We start from the raw sequence: 15,078 nt of genomic DNA, 5'->3' as shown, positions 1-15,078 counted from the left end.
AACAATTTCAAAGTTTTTATTGAGTTACAGTTCATATAAGGAAATTAGTCAATTGAAATAAATGCATTAGGCCCTTATCTATGAATTTTACATGACTGGGAATACAGATATGCATCTGTTGGTGACAGATACCTTCAAAAAAAAGGTAGGGCATGGATCAGAAAACCAGTCAGTATCTGGTGTAACCACCTTTTGCCTCATGCAGGACAACACATCTCTTTTGCATAGAGTTGATCAGACTGTTGATTGGGGCCTGTGGAATGTTGTCACACTCCTCTTCAATGGCTGTGCGAAGTTGCTGGATATTAGCAGGAACTGGAACAAGTTGTCATATGTCGATCCAGAGCATCCCAAACATGCTCAACGGGTGACATGTATGGTGAGTATGCAGGCCATGGAAGAACTGATACATTTTCAGCTTCCAGGAATTGTGTACAGATCCTTGCGACACAGGGCCGTGCATTATCATGCTGAAATATGAAGGTGTGGCGGTGGATGAATGGCACAACAATGTGCCTCAGGATCTCGTCACAGTATCTCTGTGCATTCAAATGCAATTGTGTTTGTTGTCCATAGCTTATATCTGCCCATACCATAACCCCACCACAACCATGGGGCACTCGGTTCACAATGTTCACATCAATAAACTGCTCGACCTTACGACACCTTGCACGCTACACTGTCTTCCATCTGCCCGGTACAGTTGAAACCGGGATTAATCCTTGAAGAGCACACTTCTCCAGCGTGCCAGTGGCCATCGAAGATGAGCATTTTCCCACTGAAGTCGGTCACGATTTTATACTGCAGTCAGATCAAGACCCTGGTGAGGACGACAAGCACGCAGATGAGCATCCCTGAGACGGCAAACCCAGTTTTATCAGCTGTCCGGATGGCTGGTCTCAGACAATCCTGCAGGTGAAGAAGCTGGATGTGGAGGTCCTGGGCTGGCGTGGTCTGCGGTTGTGTAGCTGGTCAAACATACTGGCAAATTCTCTAAAATAACATTGGAGGCAGCTGATGGTAGAGAAATACAATTCTCTGGCAACAGTTCTGAACATTTCTGCAGTCAGCGTGTCAATTTCAAACTCTCAAAACTAGAGATGTCTGTGGCATTGGGTTGCATCACAAAACTGCACATTTTAGGGTCGCCTTTTCTTGTCCCCAGCACATGGTGCACCTGTGTAACGATCATGCCATTTAATCAGCTTCTTGATATACCACACTTGTCAGGTGAATAGATTCAATTGGCAAAGGAGAAATGCTCACTAACAGGGATGTAAACAAATGTATGCATACAATGAGAGATAAGCTTTGTGCTTATGGAACATTTCTGGGATCTTATATTTCAGCTAATGAAACATAGGACCAAGACTTTACATGTTGCATTTATATTTTTATTCAGTATATATTTTTTCTGTTTACCATTTTCAAACATCCTCAAAGGCTGTGTCAGTTATATATATATATATGCCTAATTCCAGGGTCAATAACAGCCATAATCCAAATATTTAGTTGTTTTAAAAACCTGTTGACAACTACCATTTTACCTTCCAAAATACAGAAGAACAAACAGATGACCATAAACATTTATTGCTCATTTGACATACACTTATTACATGGAGGAACCACAGTAATCTTTACTAAAATATATTAATAGATTTGAATGTATAAATGTGTTTATTACAAATGAAAGCACAGAAGTAATCATAAGAAAAGCTCCCAGAAGCAAAAGAGTTCCACATACTGTATACTGTACAGCCCCCTGTCCATTTTCAGCTTTGGAAAGTAGCCTTCCTCTAAAAATTCAAGGTGATAATTATTTGTCAAGTACAGAGATTCCGTTTGTGTACCAGCATCTTCACCAACATCTTTTGACTGCATAGCCAGTTTTATATAACCAGTGTGAGAGACATTCAGTGGCTAGGGAGCACGTAGAAGAGATGCAAAGAATAATTTTTGATGTGCAGATTGCCAATCCCCATTGAGTGAATTTCCAATTGTATATAGATATTAAAAAAAGCATAATTATACTTCCTTATGACCATGTGTATAGCTAAACTAGTGCATACTTTAATGATGGGAGCTGTTCCTGTACCAGGGGTTAAATTGGTCAAATCTAGAATCAAACACTAACCTAAACAGGGTTGCCTGAAAATTCTCACCCCCTGGTCTTACTGATGATCGTTTGGTGATATGAAAAGAGTTGAGCATAGAAGAGTTGAGCATAGAAGGAATGACAACTTGGAACTAATACAGAGACATTGAACAGGACTTAATGTGTGGAAATATGTTCTTATCCGCATAATCTGTGTGCCAATGTCTCCTTCCTTTCTTACACACCAACCAACATAGAAAATTACAGCAACACGAGGCTATCCCAGATATGGGCTAGTTCAATATGTTGCTGTCATTTTGTGATGTTGCAGTGATCCTGTCCATACTAATAAAATTAGTATTTTTAATATACAGTAGGCTATAAGTAAAAAGTTCAGACAAAATGGCATTGCTGCAATAAAAAAAGTTTTGCATGATTTCCTCATTTTCCCTTTCAGTTTTCAATACCATTATGTCCACGAAAACAAAGAATCCCACCTTGGTGGCATATGATGTTTAATCTAGAAAAGAAGAATAGAGCATGTCTCCTTCAGAGGCAGAAAGCACTGAGGGATCAAATCAGGCTGAAGAAGAGAGGAGCACAAGTTCCAGTTTGGCAAAAGAAAAGCGGGACAGAGGTACAGTTGGGGTTGGGAAAGAGGATCGTCTGGTTGGAGGCAGCTTAAAGACCCTGTGTTCACTTCATATGATGGCAGTTTGTCTCAGATCAACCCGACCATCCAGCATGGAGATGTCCTTCTTTAGCCTGCATCAATCTACCTGAACTGCAATGATAAGACAGACAACACACATATTTGAAATAGCATAAGAGTATTTTGTATTTGGTGAAGCATAAGAGTTAGTTGAGATTTTTGTAAATGTTTCATTATGTGGCAGTTTCTTCAGCAAGTACTACCCTAAACATGAACACAAATCCAGCCATTTTGGCTCTTACCATATTTTTAGGTGGTAAATTGGGTTTCTGAGCCAAGGCAGGTTTCCTCAAGATGCTAGGCTTGGAGGGTTTGGGTGAGGAGGGCTCAGAGGCAGATGAGGGGGCCAGGCCATTGCCCTCTGAGAGGCCTGCTGCTGGAACACCTGCTATATCATAGTGCTTCTTCCTGAGCTCTCCCAGACGCAGACGCTCATTACCCAGCTGATTCTCTAGCTCCAACACCTTCACCTGAGACAAACATACAGTTGAGAAAGGTTATTTTCACACAGAACACACACATGGCATGCAGACAGGCTCAAAAAGACACACACAGGCCTGGTGACTCACCTGCGACTCCATTTCCTCCATTTTTAACTTGATGAGGGACATTCCAGAGAAGTCCATGGTATCTGCAGAAAAAAGGGAAACGCATCAAACAGCCATATGACTCATAAGGCCTGAGAGGATTCACATCTGTTTGTTAAGACACAACCAACCACACTAACCCTTGTCCTCTAGGTTCTCCTGGCCTGTCTTGGTGGAGGCCACCACGTTGGCCGCCATCTCGTTCACACGGCGAGAAGCATGCTGGAGAGCTGTCAGTTTCGTACTGTTGCGGTTTGCCTTTACCTAAATGCAGAAGGAGAGAGGGAGAATGAAGAAAACAGTGATAGGGACACACTTTGAATATATGAGGAAAATAGAATAAACAGATATTGGCAAGGGGAAAGGGAACACAGAGTTAAAAAGGTTGGGTGTTTGTTTCTCACCTTGGAGGAAGCAACCAGCTGTGCCGTACTAGCAGCGATCTCGTGTGAGCAGACGATGAGCTCCTCATATTTACCAGTGTGCAGCACCACTTTATCAGCAGACTCACTGTGGGAGAAACCAGACAAACATCACACAATCATCCCATCCTATAACATGAGGGATCTCTAAGTCACACACACAAATAACCACACTCGGATAAAAAGTTAAGGCAACCCCCTATAATGCACTTACACCATCTGTGTGGCTCCCCATCCCACAGCTTTGGAGGCAGAGATGAGTCCCTCAGTCCAACGGGAGTTCCTGGCGTAGAATTCCTTAATAGTGGCTGCACCCTAGAAAGAGAAGATCAAGTCTAGCAGTGATCAGGACATATCTTTAATAAAAAAATAAAAAAGTAAAAGTAGTAATGCGCCGAATACAACAGCTAAAAATGCTTACTTAAACACTTAACCAACAATGCAGTTAAAAATATTTACTAAACAAAAAATAAAGGAACATAAAAACATATACAGGGGGTACTGGTACAGAGTCAATGTGTGGGGCTACAGGTTAGTCCAGGTAATATATACAGTACCAGTCAAAGGTTTGGACACACATACTCATTCAAGGGTTTTTCTTTATTTTACAATTTTCTAAATTGTAAAATAATAGTGAAGACATCAAAACTATGAAATAACACATGGAATCATGTAGTAACCAAAAAAAAAAGTGTTATTTTATGTTTGAGATTCTTCAAAGTAGCCACCCTTTGTCTTGAAGACAGCTTTGCACACTCAACCAGCTTCATGAGGTTGTCACCTGAAATGCATTTCAATTAACAGGTGTGCCTTGTTAAAAGTTCATTTGTGGAATTTCTTTCCTTCTTATTAATGCGTTTGAGCCAATCAGTTGTGTTGTGACAAGGTAGGGGGGTATATAGAATAATAAGTCCATATTATGGCAAGAACGACTCAATTTAGCAAAGAGAAACAACAGTCCATCATTACTTTAACCCTTGTGTAGTCTTAACAGTCTGTACACCCCCTTGTCCTAAGGGTCAAAAATGACTTTTTTGGCAACATAGTGATATATTCTTATATACTGTACAATGAGGAATTCAACTACAAAATACTAGTCTTCTCCCATTTTTTAACAATTGCCCACACCCACAAGGTGTATAAAACAACAATAAATCAAATTAGATACAAAACAAAAACGTAAAGAACATAAATCAATCAACTCTAATTAGCACATGTAGGACAGTTTGCAAGTGTCTGTGCATGGACTTTGCAGATTTAATTCTCACATGTGCAGCACATAGTATTTGTTTTACAGTCCTTTGGGGGGCAGATTTGGAATATCCTCCTCTTGCCTGCTCCAGCTGGATCTGGATGAGATTCAGCCCCCTGAACAGCTTTCACATGCGCTGCAGAGGCTGCTGTGCGGGGGAGGCGCTCCCTTCTTTGAATGTGTGGGGGGGTTACAAGTGCCTTTCCCAACTGCTCCAGGAACACCCTCCTCTTGTTCTGCTTATCAGGCATCCAGGTAGGGTTGATCTTGTTCCATATCACAAAGGTATTGTATGAGGACATATCAATGATGTTACAGAAGATAGCCAGTGGGCAGTCATTCTCCTGCAGCTGTAAGTTCCAATCACCTTGTCGTCCACACCTCCTTTGTGGTTGTAGGAGGACCACATTCTTGTTCCTCTTTGGGAGTCAAGAAAATAGAGTGGTGGTGAAGGCAAACTTTGATGAGAGGGTCTCTCTCCCCCATGTTGCAAGCAGTGCAGGGGGAAGCTCAGGCTTGTTCTTTCTAACTGTGCCAACCATGGTGATCTTCTTCAGGAGCTGCCACTAGCTGTTAGCCAGCCTGCCAGCATAGTGGAGTCTGCCACAAGCACAGTCAGTGTAGTCAGCTCAGCTATCCCCATTGAGACAGTGTCTGTGCCTCGACCTAGGTTGGGCAAAACTAAACATGGCGGTGTTCGCCTTAGCAATCTCACTAGGCCAAAGACCTCCTCCATTCCATTATTGAAAGAGATCATGATACCTCACATCTCAAAATAGGGCTACTTAATGTTAGATCCCTTACTTCAAAGGCAATTATAGTCAATGAACTAATCACTGATCATAATCTTGATGTGATTGGCCTGACTGAAACATGGCTTAAGCCTGATGAATTTACTGTGTTAAATGAGGCCTCACCTCCTGGCTACACTAGTGAACATATCCCCCATGCATCCCGCAAAGGCGGAGGCGTTGTTAACATTTACAATGCAATTTTTTTTCTTAAATGACGTTTTTGTCTTTTGAGCTTCTAGTCATGAAATCTATGCAGCCTACACTTTTTATAGCTACTGTTTACCGGCCTCCTGGGCCATATACAGCGTTCCTCACTGAGTTCCCTGAATTCCTATCAGACCTTGTAGTCATAGCATAACTAAACTACTGAAAGAGCTGCTTCCTGTGCTTGGCCCTCCTATGTTGAACATAATAAACGGCTCTCTATCCACCGGATGTGTACCAAACTCACTAAAAGTGGCAGTAATAAAGCCTCTCTTGAAAAAGCCAAACCTTGACCCAGAAAATATATTTTTTAAACTAATCGGCTTATATCCAATCTTCCATTCCTCTCAATTTTTAGAAAAGGCTGTTGCGCAGCAACTCACTGCCTTCCTGAAGACAAACAACGTATACAAACTGCTTCAGTCTGGTTTTAGACCCCATCATAGCACTGAGACTGCACTTGTGAAGGTGGTAAATGCCCTTTTAATGGCATCAGACCGAGGCTCTGCATCACAGCATTCTATGTGTACCACAGCATTCTGCAGCGATACACCATCCCATCTGGTTTGCACTTAGTGGGACTATCATTTGTTTTTCAACAGGACAATGACCCAACACACCTCCAGGCTGTGTAAGGGTTATTTGACCAAGAAGGAGAGTGATGCATCAGATGACCTGGCCTCCACAATCACCCAACCTCAACCCAATTGAGATGGTTTGGGATGAGTTGGACCGCAGAGTGAACAAAAAGCAGCCAACAAGTGCTCAGCATATGTGGGAACTCCACGCCCCTCTCCCCACAGGTGTGATTACTACCTCTGAGGGTTTAGAGCTTGAGGTAGTCATAACCATCCTACCCATGCTAGATTACGGAGATGTAATTTATAGATCGGCAGGTAAGGGTCACTGCCCAATAATGTTCGGACCATGTTTTGTGTTGCTGCCATGCTATGTTGTCGTCTGTGTGTTTTGTCCTATATTTTCCATTTAATTTATTTTTACTTTAATTCCCCGCAGGAGGCCTTTCACCTTTTGGTAGACCGTCATTGTAAATAAGAATTTGTTCTTAACTGACTTGCCTAGTTAAATAAAAAGGCAAAGGTTGGATACTTTGAAGAATTTAACATACATTTGGATTTGTTTTAACACTTTTTGGGTTACTACATGATTCCATGTGTTATATCATAGTTTTGACGTCTTCACTATTATTCTACAATGTATTCTACAATTATCCTACGATGTAAAAATAAAAGAAACCCTTGAATGAGTAGGTGTCCAAACTTTTGACTGGTACTGAACATCTAGGTAAAGTGACTATGCATAAACAATAAACAGCGAGAATTTCCTAGTTAACTAAAGGTTAAATAAATGAATAAAAAGAGTAGCAGCAGAGTAAATTGCAAATAGTCCCGGTAGCCATTTCATTTTCTGTTCAGCAGTCTTATTATGGCTTGGGTGTAGAAGCGGTTAAGGAGCCTTTTGGACCTAGACTTGGCACACCGGTACCACTTGCCGTGCGGCAGCAGAGAGAATAGTCTATGAGAATAGGTCGGCTTGAGTCAGACAATTTTTAGGCAGGAAGCTTGGCCCCAGTGATGTACCGGGCCGTACGCACTACCCTCTGTAGCCCTTGCGGTCGGATGCCGAGCAGTTGCCATACCAGGCTATGATGCAACCAGTCAGGATGCTCTCGATGGTGCAGCTGTAGAACCTTTTGAGGATCTGAGGAGCCATGCCAAATCTTTTTATTCTCCTGAGGGGGAAAAGGTGTTGTCGTGCTCTCTTCACGACTGTCTTGGTGTGTTTGGACCATGATAGTTTGTTGGTGATGTGGACACCAAGGAATTTAAGCTTTCGACCTGCTCCACTACAGCCCCATCAATGTGAATGGGGGCGTACTCGGCCCTCCTTCTGTCGTCCACGATCATCTCCTTTGTCTTGATCATGTTGCGGGAGAGGTTGTTGTCCTGGCACCACTCTGACCTCCTCGCCGTTGTCGGTGATCAGGCCTACCACCATTTTCACAAAGTTTTCAACGTTAAATTCTAAATGTCAAGACTCACCCTCCCTCCCTCAACAATCTCCTTTTGTAGGTCGGTTGATGTCAGGACCAGTAGATGGATGGCCTGAAGGAGAGAGGAAAGGAGGGAACGCAGCATTATTAGGATTTCGATCAGACCTTTTGAGTAAGTCAATCAAAACAGTAAGTAGAATAGCAGCCATCTTACCTTCATCAGGTCTGTGCAGCTGTAGAGGATTCTATGAAACAAGGAGTAATATCATGATGAGTTAAAGGGGAAAAATGCATGAATTATTTCAACTAAAATACAGTGTGTAAGTCAAACATACTACTGACCTTTCATTGACCTCAAGTTTGACGCCAGAGGTGTCCTTTCGTGCCTGATTCATCATTTCCTTTAGATATAGAAAAACAGCAATTGAGAAATGTGGATAAAACCTGGGTATGAATACAGATATATTGTGTAGATAGTGTTGAGCTTGTGATGTCATTCCCCTCTACAGTGGGATGTTCTACATGGTTGTGATCCTCACATCGATTCTGCGCACTGCCTCCTCAATGGCTGCTGATGTTGCTGCCATCTCCTTGTCCACCAGATCTCCCAGCTCATCCTGTCGCACATCCACGCCTTTAGGTCGCAGCTCCTAAACATTGGAAGAGGAGATGAGATTAAGAAAAACAGTAAAAGGACAGGGATAAAAATTGAGAAGACTGCCCAGTAGTCCATTACCTCCCCCAGCCTCAGGATCTTTTGGACCACAATGCGAATGGAGGCCGTATCTGCCCTCTGGAGAGAGGCCTTGGACTTGAGGTCCTTCAGGAACTGCAGACTTTGAGTGGCACAGCCCCTGCAATTCTCAGTCAGACCTGCAGGGTGCAAAAGTGCAAGATACACACTGACACTGTAATCACATACCAAATGGATTCAATATCATATTTCAGTAAAATTCCAATAAGATACAAGATCCATTTCTAACAGGAATCCGTTCTATTTGAAGAGAACGTCCTTACGGTCGGCGTGGTCGGTGGGAGCCATGTGCGCTGTGGCACTGCCGTTGATGATGGTGTCAGCAGCCAGGTGGGAGAACTGGGTCAGGGCCCTCAGAAGCCCACCAACATCTGGTAAACAGAGGAAAGGATGCATCACTGCCAGTAACACAGCCAAGCTCTGTCACTAACGAGCACTCATGACCATTATCACTGGGTTTGCTCAAAGACAACTAATTATATCAAAAACACTGAGCACAAAGTAATGAGCAACTCACCTCCCATGTTCGTCAGGTAGTCTGAGTGACCCCTTTTCACTTTGTCAATGGAGCCTAAAGTGGCATCTGCCCGACTGACAAGGTAATCTGTGGTGGTGGAGAGAAAGATAAAAGCTTGAAAAGCATTATTTTTTATAAATTTACACACATGCATGGATGAGTCATCTTTCACTTTATATTCTAAGTGATATGAACAGCATCTCTCTGTGTGTATGTGTACGTTCACTCATTTTAACCTGGCGAGCTGGTGCAGCGGATGTGCAGGGGGTCGTCCAGTTTGGCCACAGCATCCTGGATGATGCTCTCAGCCTCAGAGACCGTTCCCTGCAGCAGAGAGAACTGCTCCTCCAGCAGCTTCTGCTGCAGCTGCTCCTCACGGCTAGACTACACAGATGCAATGAGACAGTCAGACATACGGTCAGAGGGAAAAATAGATGGGCACAGACATACTAATGGTTTATCTTATATTGTGCAGACAGCCAAATTGTTCAATGATTAAAGAAAATCTGTTACTTTGCAATGCACAGTCTGAGTAATAGGGGATTTGACCAGCAGTATAGCTTTTGTCTATTTGCTTTTTTGCAATCAACAAATGACAAAGCAGCTGACTGAACTCTGTGCGGTGCTGTCCTGACTGACCTTCTCCTGCAACCTGCCCTGCAGCTCTCCCAGCTCCCTGGTGCTCCTCTCCCTCTCCTGCTGCAGGGACGACTGCTGCAGCTGTGCAGCATGGCGCAGGGCTGACAGTGCTGCCTCCTTCTCACTCACAGAGTGCATCAGACGCTCCTTCTCCGCCTGCAGGGCGGACATGGATCTGGTCTGCTGTTCCCCCACCTGGGAGAGAGAGAGGGTAGAGAAGAGACAGGAAGAGGGAGAAGGCAGATAACAGAATAATGGGTACATTAACTTTTGTGAGGAAAAGCCTTTTCTGATGTTTGTGAGACTTTCATGTGATCACTTCCTCACACAGTGCAGGTTCCTATAGCCTTCACAGACAATTCTGATTTGCAAGTCTGGAAAGTGGGGCGATTCTTTTGCATCTAGTTTTGCATAATGGTGAATCACATGAGTCCCCTGTGTCATTACAGAGTGGAGGGAACCCACTTTATTCAGTATTTACTGCATCATCACCACACACCTTCTCGTTGCTCTGCAGAGTGCCTTTGACACGTTCCACTTCTGCCTTCTTCTCCTCAAACTCTCTTTTAAGCTTCTCCATCTCAAACTTCTGTTCCTCAAGCTGCAATGATAAGACAATAACATTATTCAGTAATTTAGACAAAAGGTTAATACAGTACTGAAATATAAAATTAACAGTACTGGATCACTATTTCTAATACTCAATAACATTAACCTTCATGTCAGCATCCTGTTTGATACGATCCACCTCAAAAGCCAACTGCTGCTTAGTCCTCTCCACCTCCTCCTGAGTCTGCTGGGTGGCTGACAGCATCTTCACTGTGTCTGCACTCTGCCAACACAATGTCACATATACGTTGTTAAACATTCTCTTCACACTATACAGAAAAATAACGCTCAGTTGAGTCTGAGTCTATATAGGTTGGCGCCCCCCCCCCTTGGGTTGTGCCGTGGCGGAGATCTTTGTGGGCTATACTCGGCCTTGTTTCAGGATGGTAAGTTGGTGGTTGAAGATATCCCTCTAGTGGTGTGGGGGCTGTGCTTTGGCAAAGTGGGTGGGGTTATATCCTTCCTGTTTGGCCCTGTCCGGGGGTGTCCTCAGATGGGGCCAGATGTTATATCTGGAGTACTTCTCCTGTCCTATCCGGTGTCCTGTGTGAATTTAAGTATGCTCTCTCTAATTCTCTCTTTATCTCTCTCGGAGGACCTGAGCCCTAGGACCATGCCTCAGGACTACCTGACATGATGACTCCTTGCTGTCCCCAGTCCACCTGGCCGTGCTGCTGCTCCATTTTCAACTGTTCTGCCTGTGATTATTATTATTTGACCATGCTGGTCATCTATGAACGTTTGAACATCTTAGCCATGTACTGTTATAATCTCCACCCGGCACAGCCAGAAGAGGACTGGCCACCCCACATAGCCTGGTTCCTCTCTAGGTTTCTTCCTAGGTTTTGGCCTTTTTAGGGAGTTGTTCCTAGCCACCGTGCTTCTACACCTGCATTGCTTGCTGTTTGGGGTTTTAGGCTGGGTTTCTGTACAGCACTTTGAGATATCAGCTGATGTACGAAGGGCTATATAAATACATTTGATATGAGCATATGTGGAGAAAACCACAATGAAAACAGAGGTGAGTGAGGTTCCTCATAAGGGTGTACCTTCCTGAGCAGTTCCGCATGGCTAGACACTAGCTCAGTGTGCTTCTCCTTCAGCTTGTTATAGCGCTGCTCTGTGGCCTGGGCTCTTGCTGGGTAGCAAAATGGGGGTCAGAGACAAGAGGGAGGCGTCAGTGTGTGTTCAATACAATGTGATTGAACATGTATGCCAGACTTAGTGAGTGGCTTCTCTTACTCTCGGCCTCTCCGAAGGTGGCCTGCACACTCTCGTGCTCAGCATTGCGGCGGCGCGTGGCCTCCAGCTCCATGCGCAGCTGCTCGTTCTCCACCAAGGCACGCTGTTTCTGCACCCGCTGCTCCTCCAGCTCCGCCTCAAGACTGTTGATCTGGGACTTAAGCTGAGTGATGTAGCGCTGGGCCTGCAGGAGGGAGGAGGTAGATAGTCAGTCACCATAGTAAACCTCCCCTGGGTAGATGATCACTACCACCACAGGACACCATGACATGGCACTAGTGGATGAGGGCCTCAGACGGGGGAAACACGTGTTGAGTGGTACAAATTATTTTTACAAGATGGCTCAATTCAACATCACAGGCATAAACCTTTAGCAACAGTTAAGAAACAGGCCACATTAGGAGCCAGCCATTTGCAGAAATTGGGGTCAACAGTACATTTCACACTGTGTCCCAGACACATCTTCTGGTCTTCTCTGAACAGATAGATGTCATTTCCCATTCTGAGACAAGCTGCCACATTCCACATGTCACGATTCATCTTTGCATCCACCCAACACATTACCTAAATTCCTCTCTCCTTTACAAATCAACCATGTCTACCACTGTCAAAACTTGGTTATCAGTGTTTCCCCTAAGTTCACGGAGTAGCCAGCCAAATAGAAAAAGTAGCCAGCCAGGTGTCCCCAGGCTTTTCATAATTTATCTGCAAATAATTGTCAAAACGTATACCAGTACGCAAATTGGGGAGATCAACTTTATTCAGTCATTTTGACACCTTTTATAAACGAAACAACACTTGCTGTTCGGTCGTCAATCAAAGGACAGTCAATAAATAGCCTACGCGCCATGACTCCGTGGCTGACTATAGGAAACACGCAAAAGAAAATAAATAAATGAACAATAAATTAGGCTATGTGGATTTTCGACTCACCACTTACATTAAATGGGATGGGCAGATTTCTCTTGCGCTCTCCAGCCATGTATTTCTTTTTGACTGCAACCTACCACAGCGCACACCAATCATAAAGGTACAGGAAGGTGGGACAGACAGCAGACTGTAAACCAGCAGTGTTTCCCGGTCATTGATTGCTTTGTGACTGACAGGTGCCTGTCCTATCAATAGATAGCTAGAAGATGTATAGCGTTCATTTTGGCGGGAGAGGGCTTGACAGACTTTTCTGACTAGTGAATAGAAACTTAAATGAAAAGTAGTAGTTATTTTTTGAAGTGGGGAAAAGTAGCTTGGTGTTTAGGGAAAACAATATGCTGGTTGCTCTTCCATGCCGTCCCTATGAGGGGTGCGTCACTTGTGTGGGTTGATGTGATCTTCCTGTCCAGGTTGGCACCCCCTCGGGTTTGTGCCGTGCCATGGGGGAGATCTTCGTGGGCTATACTCAGCCTGGTCTCAGGGTAGTAAGTTGGTGGTCTGTTGTTATCCCTCTAGTGGTGTGGGGGCTGTGCTTTGGCAAAGTGGCTGGGGTTATATCCTGCCTGGTTGGCCCTGTCCAGGGGTATCGTCGGACGGGGCCAGTGTCTCCCGACCCCTCCTGTCTCAGCATCCAGTATTTATGCTGCAATAGTTTGTGTCGGGGGCTAGGATCAGTCTGTTATATCTGGAGTATTTCTCCTGTCTTATCCTGTGTCCAGTGTGAATTTAAGTATGCTCCCTCTAACTCTCTCTCTCTTTTCTCTGAGGACCTGAGCCCTAGGACTTTGCCTAAGAACTATCTGGCCTGATGACCCCTTTGCTTGTCTCCAGTCCACCTGGTCGTGCTGCTGCTCCAGTTTCAACTGTCCTGCTTGCGGCTATGGAACCCTGACCTGTTCACCGGATGTGCTACCTTGTCCCAGACCTTCTGTTTTCAATGATCTCTACCGCACCTGCTGTCTCTAACTCTGAATGATCAGCTATGAAAAGCTACCTGACATTTACTTCTGAGGTGCTGACCTGTTGCACCCTCTACAACCACTGTGACTATTATTATTTGACCCTGCTGGTCATCTATGAACGTTTGAACATCTTAGCCATGTACTGTTATAATCTCCACCCGGCACAGCCAGAAGAGGACTGGCCACCCCTCAGAGCCTGGTTCCTCTCTAGGTTTCTTCCTAGGTTCCTGCCTTTCTAGGGAGTTTGTCCTAGCCACTGTGCTTCTACATCTGCATTGCTTGCTGTTTGGGGTTTTAGGCTGGGTTTCTGTATAGCACTTTGTGACATTGGCTGAGGTATAAAGCCCTTTGGGCTTTAAATACATATGATTGATATCAATTGTTAACAGGAATAATTAACCCTTAAATAGTATTATTTGAGGTACAAGTCATTTATTTTTAGCTAGGTATGACATCTGTAAAATCTGTTTAAAGGAGTTAAAACGCATGTCTACTTACCTCTCCTTTGACCCTTTCCAGATCTGTCCTCAATAGCTCCAAGTCCCGCTTGAGGTTCTCAATCTGGATATCCCTGTGGACCAGAAGACATACAGCCACTAACCTTTAAGATACACACACAGGCACACTATTAACTCAATTCACAAGAAGATATCCAGACATGTCAGTTCAAAAAACATCACCAGTTTACATATCCTTCCATTTGAAACACACCAATGCTAAAATACCAATGACTAACCTGTCATCAAAACCACCATTGGCAGGTCCAAAGGTTTGATCAAATATGTCGAACTGCTAAAGGAAAAGTCAGAGAAGACGCATGAATGCTTATACAATCTACAGCCAAAATTAGTGCTACTTTTAAAAAATAAAAAGAATAAGACATACACGTTCTATGGGCCATAGCTGTTGCCCTCAGAGGTCATGACCCTGTGCCCTATAAGTCGTACCTGTGGCACCGCCATGCTGGGCACGGTGACATCGCTGACATTGATCAGCGGTTCAGGGTCGTCATCGTCATCATCCACCTGCTCGGGCTCATCCTCGTCTGGGATGACCACCACTGGCCTTGCATGCTTGGCCAGGGAAGCCGCATGCAGGAAATTAGGAGGGGACTGGGGATGAACACACACACAAATAAATAAGACAGGACTATAAAACACAGATGGCTCCACAATCTAGGAAGTGTGGTTGAGTCCCAATACAGTATCTTTCCCCTACTATGTCGGTCTATGCTCTTACTTCTGGCAGCTTGGGGATCTGGATGAGTCTCTTGAAGTACATCATGTCTCTGGCTTTGTTGAAGAAGGTCTTGAGGCTGTAAGGCAAATATTTCAATCACCAATTT

At 44.2% G+C, this 15,078-nt stretch overlaps 1 protein-coding gene across 3 annotated transcripts in view; it reads right to left on the bottom strand.

Moving 5' to 3' along the window:
* Nucleotides 1-1,574: 1,574 nt before the first annotated feature.
* Nucleotides 1,575-15,078, bottom strand: part of hip1rb (huntingtin interacting protein 1 related b) — a 37,270-nt gene continuing 23,766 nt past the window's right edge. For 2 of the 3 annotated variants that reach the window (XM_029678141.2, XM_029678143.2), the window contains exons 10-32: nucleotides 14,973-15,048; nucleotides 14,681-14,845; nucleotides 14,470-14,525; nucleotides 14,232-14,304; nucleotides 11,842-12,025; nucleotides 11,649-11,737; nucleotides 10,706-10,822; nucleotides 10,490-10,591; nucleotides 9,991-10,185; nucleotides 9,588-9,735; nucleotides 9,352-9,438; nucleotides 9,098-9,205; nucleotides 8,817-8,953; nucleotides 8,620-8,730; nucleotides 8,423-8,481; nucleotides 8,295-8,325; nucleotides 8,130-8,192; nucleotides 4,031-4,131; nucleotides 3,799-3,904; nucleotides 3,535-3,658; nucleotides 3,377-3,438; nucleotides 3,050-3,277; nucleotides 1,575-2,879 (exon numbers count right to left, since the gene is read on the bottom strand). In XM_029678141.2, coding sequence (XP_029534001.1) covers nucleotides 2,871-2,879; nucleotides 3,050-3,277; nucleotides 3,377-3,438; nucleotides 3,535-3,658; nucleotides 3,799-3,904; nucleotides 4,031-4,131; nucleotides 8,130-8,192; nucleotides 8,295-8,325; nucleotides 8,423-8,481; nucleotides 8,620-8,730; nucleotides 8,817-8,953; nucleotides 9,098-9,205; nucleotides 9,352-9,438; nucleotides 9,588-9,735; nucleotides 9,991-10,185; nucleotides 10,490-10,591; nucleotides 10,706-10,822; nucleotides 11,649-11,737; nucleotides 11,842-12,025; nucleotides 14,232-14,304; nucleotides 14,470-14,525; nucleotides 14,681-14,845; nucleotides 14,973-15,048 — 2,431 coding nt within the window. In that variant the 3' untranslated portion in view covers nucleotides 1,575-2,870. The remainder of the gene's footprint in view (nucleotides 2,880-3,049; nucleotides 3,278-3,376; nucleotides 3,439-3,534; nucleotides 3,659-3,798; nucleotides 3,905-4,030; nucleotides 4,132-8,129; nucleotides 8,193-8,294; nucleotides 8,326-8,422; nucleotides 8,482-8,619; nucleotides 8,731-8,816; nucleotides 8,954-9,097; nucleotides 9,206-9,351; nucleotides 9,439-9,587; nucleotides 9,736-9,990; nucleotides 10,186-10,489; nucleotides 10,592-10,705; nucleotides 10,823-11,648; nucleotides 11,738-11,841; nucleotides 12,026-14,231; nucleotides 14,305-14,469; nucleotides 14,526-14,680; nucleotides 14,846-14,972; nucleotides 15,049-15,078) is intronic. The other variant, XM_029678142.2, reaches the window with a different exon arrangement.

The sequence above is a fragment of the Oncorhynchus nerka genome, linkage group LG13 (assembly GCF_034236695.1).
Source record: "Oncorhynchus nerka isolate Pitt River linkage group LG13, Oner_Uvic_2.0, whole genome shotgun sequence".
NCBI lineage: Eukaryota > Metazoa > Chordata > Actinopteri > Salmoniformes > Salmonidae > Oncorhynchus > Oncorhynchus nerka.
This window is presented reverse-complemented; position numbering and strand designations above follow the sequence as displayed.